The sequence below is a fragment of the Oxyura jamaicensis genome (genome assembly GCF_011077185.1).
Source record: "Oxyura jamaicensis isolate SHBP4307 breed ruddy duck chromosome 13 unlocalized genomic scaffold, BPBGC_Ojam_1.0 oxy13_random_OJ71761, whole genome shotgun sequence".
NCBI classification, from domain to species: Eukaryota; Metazoa; Chordata; class Aves; order Anseriformes; family Anatidae; genus Oxyura; species Oxyura jamaicensis.
This window is the reverse complement of record NW_023304316.1, coordinates 2808-10182: the sequence shown is the minus strand read 5'-3', so window position 1 is coordinate 10182 and position 7375 is coordinate 2808. Positions and strand designations below refer to the sequence as shown.

Genomic DNA, 7375 nt, shown 5'->3' with positions numbered 1-7375 from the left:
GGGGGGGGGGGGGCGGCGGCGGCGGCGAGCGGGGGCCCGCGGGGCAGCGGCCCCGGGCGCAGCAGCAGGCGGAACATGGCAGCGCCCGGTGCGTGCGGGCGGGCGCTCAAACCGGAGAAACGCAGCAGCCGGCGGCGGGGCGGGCGGGCGCCCGGAGCTGACAGCGGGGCGGGCGGCGGCGCTGGCGGCGCTGATGGCCGCAATTGCATCGAGCGCAGAGTGGCCGCTATGGGTTTGGGATATCGTCTCTGCCTCTATTCCCAAGTCTGTCAGGTTTGCTTTCTCTGGCGGTATGCAGTCACCGCTTTTTATTTCACCCGCCTGCGTAGCCTGAGCGGCTGCTGTCTGTACCCTTTTTTCTGCCTGCCATGATCTCAGTGTCTCAGTTACTAAGTGCCAGGTCGTCATCACCTCAGCAGCTGTTTATATCTCCCCCCGAGGCAGCGTCCCATAGAGTTGTCCCAGCATTTTCCCAAGTCTGTAAATCAACCCTGCCGAAACTGTCGACGGGGCACCATTTTTTTGTAAAAACTTTAACAGTAGTTTCAGGTTATATGAGTCATATTTTGTCCATCTTTTTTTCTAAGAGTTTGCTTATCAATTTCACTATCGCCTCTTCCTCGGCCAATAGATTTGCCCCCATTTTACTTCCCGCTGCTCATCTGGGGATAGGCGTGGATCCGGATGGGAAGCTGCAGTCCAGCTGTCAGCTTGACTTGTTCAGTGGGGTTCCCTTCAGACGCTATGCCTGCGTTGTCTACCCCCTATCACGTCAGGGCCACCATTTGAAGGGAATGAACGACACGACTCCAGGCTGGTGCGTAGCTGAAGCAACTGTATTGTCTAACTCATCTACTTATATAGGCTTAGCGTATCTACATGCTTTTATTACACAACTTGGCAAAGCTTGCTCATTAGCCATTATCTCCTTTGCGTGTACTGATGGGCAACAGGGCAAACCGCACCTGTTGTTTTTGTTCTTCTTATCCCCCAGTTGTACCTCCTTTATCTTCAGGCTACGTGACTTTCGCCTCGTTCTGTGTTTTTCCTTTTTTCACTTCATCTCTGTATCTAATATACTCCACATACTTTCTGACTGATCTCCCACAGCTAACAGCCTTGTTTCTTTTGAGCCTGGCATCGGCAGTTTAGGATGTATACAGTCTTTTCATCTGCAGCCTTTAGACAAACGTTCCTTTTTCAGTCCCAAAGAGTCATAAGAAGTGTGTGAATGTAAAGCATTTTGTGGCAAACTTGTCTTTGCTCTTCATCCATGAGGTTGTGCAGCGCTCTAGTTATGATTTGGTTTGTGACCAACACAATGAAGGAGTGCAAGAGAGACCTGCTGGAGAGGCTGATGAAACTGGGCTTCGACATTGCTGAAAATGAAATCTTCACATCTCTGACAGCAATCAGAAATCTTCTGGAGCAGAAGCAGGTGCAGCCTCTCCTCCTGGTGGACAAGAAGGCCCTGCCTGACTTCACAGGTGAGGTGCATGGAGAACAACATGGGAGAAGGTGCTGAATAAGGAAACATTCTGAACTCTGTTTTGTGGAATGACAGCCATCTGTATTTTACTAGCCACATTGAAGCCTGAATCATGAAGCACTGTATGGGCTGCTGCAGGGAAAGTTAACTGTGGGAAAGGAATTCACAGGTGGCTTTGCGCTGTTTCCCCCGTCCTTGTATTAGAGATAATGAGGAAACAAGCTAGAGACAAGTGCATGGAGAAGCTAGACCAATTATAAGTTGTTATCAGTGCATGCTGTAGTTAGTTGCCTATATATACTCTGTGAGAACCTGCAATAAAGGAGGACGATTATACTCGCATCAAGGTTGCATCGTTACTCCGGTCCGTTTCCCTTTCCGACAACAGTTAACATCCCAGCCAGACCCAGTACACTCTCCTGATCCTTTCTTCTATTAAATTTAACATTAAGCAGTTTGAAGTCACGGTTGTGATAGCTTATTGAGGAGTAGTGAGAATAGGCAGGAATTCAGAAAGAACTTGATCCTTTTTTATTAATTTCCAATGTAGAAAGTAATATTTATTACTAGATCAGTGGAGACTTATTGCGCCTACCAATGTTGAAATGTTTTAAAGCAAGAATGTGATGATTTATTGGAAACCAGATTTCCTTCAGCTATTGTAGAGAGATTATGTCCATAAAGAACTAGTACTTCCAGCAGTTCACTTGTCTGATGTTGGTCCTATGCTGCTGCAGCATGTTTTGTCCTACTGTCTTATGGAGATCTTTCTTAGGGAAAGTTCAATATCGAAGTGTCCTGCATTTATTGTTAGGTAAGCAGTGACACAAGTTGCTGAGAAGTTGGTGTGTGGGCACACACTGGAGGCTACTTCTCTCTTAATAGATGATTATTAAATGTAAAACCTTGTATTGACCACCTAGCTCTCACTTAATAACTGTAACACCTAAACGGGTGCTTTGTCACCCTGATTTCTCCAGATAGTCACCTCTAAAGACCCAGTTCGAAGCTGCTTTCCTTTCCAGATGTGCTCATTTCCCTCCCACAGCAATAAGGGCAGCAGCAGGTGATCCATTCTAACCTGGATACTTCAGGCAGGTGCCTGAAACTAGAACAGTTAGTCCTCGATTTAACTACATCTTCATTTCAAGAGTAGTGAAGAAATCCACACTTCTAATGTGCTCAGAGTTGGAATTGCTATATTGGATTGTGAGTAATCTTTCATCTAGAGCATTTAGGCAGTGAAAATGCAGCTGACCTGCCACTGCTCCCTGCCCCTTGCCTTATGAACTGAAATCCTCACTGTTGTGTTAATTTAAGTAGGTTCTACTCTTGCTAGGAGCAAGGCATGCATAAAATTTAACACTTCTGTTACATTTTAGTGCCATGCTCTATTCAGTAATCTTTGGACAGATAGGTATTCAAGAGAAAAGCCTCTGTGTGCTGTGAAAGCCATAACATCTGATAATCTGTTCCACCTGACATCATATCCAGAGAAATAGGCCCCCAGCAATATTCTGTGCTTGAGTTCTCAGGAAGGCTTTCTTGGGTCAGAAACAGCTGAGATGGCAGCTGATTTCACTGAAGTTATTTCAGTTTAATGTATTTCTGATCTTTCCATCAGTTTCACAGTAGCTGATGTTAATTCTGTATAAAACAGCAAAGATATCAGAAGAATACATTGGCGGCATTTTTTGCATTACTTGGATCTGGTATGGATAGTTTTGTATCTTTTTTCTACAAGCAGTTTGGCTCACATTCTCTCAGTGCTGCTCTTGAAACATTTAAGTATGCTGGAGAATGTTTTAAATTCATGTTAGTGACTGCTATTGAATTATTCTTGGATAATCTCTCTGTAAATTTGGTCACAGATAGATGAATGTAATCCATTCATAGTTAATGGACCCAGATGCTTTTGGGTGGTGTCACAAATCCCCATGACATCTCTGCATGTAACATTTTGCTGTCTGAGCTAACTGAAAGCTATGTGGCATGAGACCTCAGCCAGGAGGCTGTGATGACGCTTTCTGGAGACCTGGGAGCTTTAGCTGTCATAGTAAGGGTGCAGGGGATATGCTGTGTGAAGGCAGACCAAAAATGTTAGCAGAAATGCAGCTGTTACAAGAGTATGAGAGATTTATTTACAGCAGGTTAAGTTTCTCCTGTAGATACTACTCTGTAGATACTCTTCCATTGCTAGTTTAGTTCTTCACAGGCTTTTTAGGGTTGTATCTAGTTCCTTCAGAGGAGACACTGCTATGTAAAACAAACATGCTCCCCTAGTGAGGGACGCAGGAGGTGCAAACTGTTCTCGAGGGGACTGGCCTGTATTAAAAACAGGCCTTCCAGAAGAGCCAAAACTAACCTGGTGAGACAACTGCTAGGCCGTGCTGCAACAACATCTTTGCCATCATAACCAGACAAGGTAGAACAACAGTCAGGCTTTGTATCCGAAGTGACCAGAAAGTGAGAGAACTGGGTGTTCCTGCTTTACTGTCTTGCAAAGCCCATGAATATATGTGGAGAGAGATCCTCACAAAAAGTTGTTCAGTGAAAAAAGTGATTTATAGTCTGCAGCATCTCGGTGGAGGCAGTGGGAGAATCATTGCTAGACAATCACTGACCATCCAGACACAGATGCGTGCTTTGTGAAGGATGGTACAGTTTGTGTACATCAACACCTTTTCCACAGAGACTTACCTTGTTTCTAACATAGATAAATCTCATCTACAAGATGTCTGTGACAGAAAATGCTCATTTTTGCTGTAAAGTGATTAAATTGCTCTTGTTGCACTTGCTGACTGTGTATCGCTAAGTATGACCAAGATTCACTTCATTCAGAATAACCATCGGTACCACATTTTGATTTTCCAGGGATAGCCACTGATAACCCCATTGCAGTGGTCATAGGACTGGCTCCTGAGCACTTTCACTACAAGATGATGAATGAGGCATTTCAGTAAGTCTCCTTGTGGCCTTTTGAAGGGTGGCTGTCTTGTGCTGCGTCCCTACAGTGCAAGGAAATCCTTCCATGTGGGGAGAAGTGGCTGGTAGCAGTATTGCCATTACATAGTGAGGACTGTGGTGTCTTCCCCTGTGTCTGAGAGAACCTTTGTGGATTTGGGGCTTTAACTGTGAACTTCAGGCAGTCTGGGCCCAGGTTTCATAGCTTTCAGTCTGTAAACAACCTACAGAAGTGCAACCTCAGTTGTCATCAAGGTGAAACAAGTTAGCGGTGATTCAAGAGGAAAGACTCCTGCTGTGTTCAAAGCTGACTCTTCTGGGCCCGCAGCTTAGAGGGAAGGAAATGCAATTGTTTCTGAAGCATCTTGTGTTCAGGAGCGGCCATTACAGGATGCTGGGCTATGGACTTCATCTGGTCTGTTTTACATCTAGAACGCTGTTTGTCTGTAGACTAAGTGGTGAGTAAACTGCTGCTGGTGTCAGTCTTATTTGGTCTAAAGGAAGCATTAACTACTGGCTGCATTCTCTTCTTGAGCCTTATGTCATGTCCATATGCCTTGTCCTTTACTGCTCAGCTAATTAAGTCCCTTGGGATTTGCAGTGCTCATTGCAGAACGTTAAGGTGAACTGATTAAATGCAGATACCTACAGTGCAGATGTCTGTATCTGAGCTGGTGACCTGGGTTCCTGAGAGAGAGGGGAGCTGCTTGTAAGGCATCGTTCATTTTCCCTCCACTAGTGCTTAAAATAGGACAGATAAGCTGTGCCCTAGACGTGCATTTTCCTTTCCACTGACAACGAGGAGCTCAGGCTGACTAATTGCCTGTTAGGCAACTACTTGGTTGAAACCCAACATTAGGCTAGGTAAATCTAACCCAAAACTAGATACGTGGAGTGAGGCCCTTCTCTAGGCACCATTTGGAATGGCTGAGACTAAATTTCTTTTTTCATGTATGTGGGATTTTGATGCCACATTGAAAAGAATTCTCTCGGGTGAGATCTTTCCTATAAACTGCTGAATGTAAGTGGTTGTAGTGTCATTGTCAAATTAAATTCTTCTGTGTCCTAGGGGCATCCTCCCACTGTGAACATATCTCTCTGTTTGGAGATGCATGTGCCAGCTGTCTTGTTATGGAGCTTGCTTTGAAATGCATTGATCCAATAGAAATACTTTGTGTTAATTAAGTGAAATAAAATATTATCACTTCTGTATTGCTGAGAGTACCCAGGCTACTCTGCAGACACATGGAAAAGAACAGGCAGCCCCCAAGGAGCAAGCAGCTAACCTGAGCCAGCCTCTGTGAGCAGAGCTCCAGAAAGGCAGTGAAGGGGCAAAGCAAGATTTTATTTTCTTAAGGGCTTTTTTGTAAGTCAAGCAGAGTTGAGGAGAAAATAAAGCCTTTCTACTCTGAAGGTAACTGCCAATGGTTCCTTTCTGTCCCCCAGCCTTTCTGTTTCTGCTGTGCTTGTTAGATTTCTATATGTTGTGATAAAGACTTGAGTTGTCTGCAGTACCTGAAGAAGGTGCTGTAAAATCCAGTGGGAGGCATTTGGCAGTCACTGCCTCAGCTTTTATGGATGCTGTCTGGAGGGCTTTTATTGTGCTTAACTTGAGGCTGGGGAGGACTGTGGTAATGTTGCTGTGTTTAGTTGTGCCAGGAGGATTCCTCAGCCCCAGCTGCTGCCATGCACATTTCCCTTTACTACAGAACAGGTAGCTTCTGGGTTGGCTCCAAGAAAAATCTACCAGGCAGGCATCAGAAATGGAAGAATCAAAGATTCTGGAGGATTAGGTCCAGAGCCTGTGAAAGCAAGCTGTCTTAAGCTTTTCTTTATTATTCTGTTGTCATGGCCCTATTGATTCAGAGCCCTCAAATGGGCATGAAATGAATTGGCAGGACTGACAGGGTAGTGAGGCTCAGGAGCTGATTGAGATTGGTGGAGAAACAGCACTTTCCTTGTTACTTCTGCCCTTCCAGTTCTGTGATTCTATGTTTTTTTTCCACCCGTTCCCAATGCCCCCATGTTCTGTGCAGGTTTTTAACAGGTAGGCCAGCTGGTAGGCAGGAATGTGTGGGAACAGAGTTGTTTTTGCAGAGTTACATTTGTTTAGAGGGGAGGAATGTGGTACTGAGATAAGCTTGCAGTGATAAGAAAGCTTAGCAGGCGACCTTGTAAAATGCAGACAACTAGACTCCTTAGAACAATTAGGTGAAAATCATGGTGTCAAGTCAGATAAGTGAAGAAACGTTACCACTTCAAGCAGTAAAAAAAGACAAAAGAAATTTGAAATTTAACAGGCCTGCAACTGAAGGCCATGTATTGTCTGTGAAACATCAAATAGATTGTGAACCTGGATTTCCCACTCAGTGGGGAAACAGGGGAGGGTCCTGTCATCAAAAAATATATAAACTGTGTTTTGAAACTAGTAGGCGCGCTCCTGCTTGTGGGGTGCCCACCATTGCAATCGCAAATCAATTACTACTTCACTGAGATCCTCGCCTGAGCCTAAGTTATTGGCTACAGCATGTTTCTCACAATTTGGGGGCTCGTCCGGGAGCCAGTCACCTACCGGGGAGCCCCACCACCGCAGCAGCAGGAAGGCATGCCCCGCTGATTTCAGTGCTCCTGTGCATCAAAGGTGGCAGTTATGTGGAGAGCTGACAGAGGGCCCAATACTGATTAAAGAGGCAGGATCCATTAAGTACTGGGGAAGGGAAGAAGGTAGGCACTCCGGGTTTTAAGAAACTGATCTGGTAAGTCTGTGCACAGACCAAGGTAAGAAATATTAAGTATTGCCTTGGGGGTTGGGTGAGACTCTGTGTGATGTGTGATTGAGACATACTTTTGTACGAAGCGAGTGTGGAGTCCTGATCCGCAGTTCCGTAGCTCCGCGAGGGGTGCGACCGGAGACAGACGAAG

General features: G+C 45.3%; 1 protein-coding gene across 1 annotated transcript in view; it reads left to right on the top strand.

Annotated features, from left to right (window-relative positions):
* LOC118157872 (haloacid dehalogenase-like hydrolase domain-containing protein 2) overlaps positions 1-4452 on the top strand; it is a 14760-nt gene extending 10308 nt beyond the window's left edge. The window contains exons 2-3 of the mRNA XM_035312370.1: positions 1279-1487; positions 4364-4452. Of these exons, the coding sequence (XP_035168261.1) occupies positions 1279-1487; positions 4364-4452 (298 nt within the window). The remainder of the gene's footprint in view (positions 1-1278; positions 1488-4363) is intronic.
* The last annotated feature ends 2923 nt before the right edge of the window (positions 4453-7375 follow it).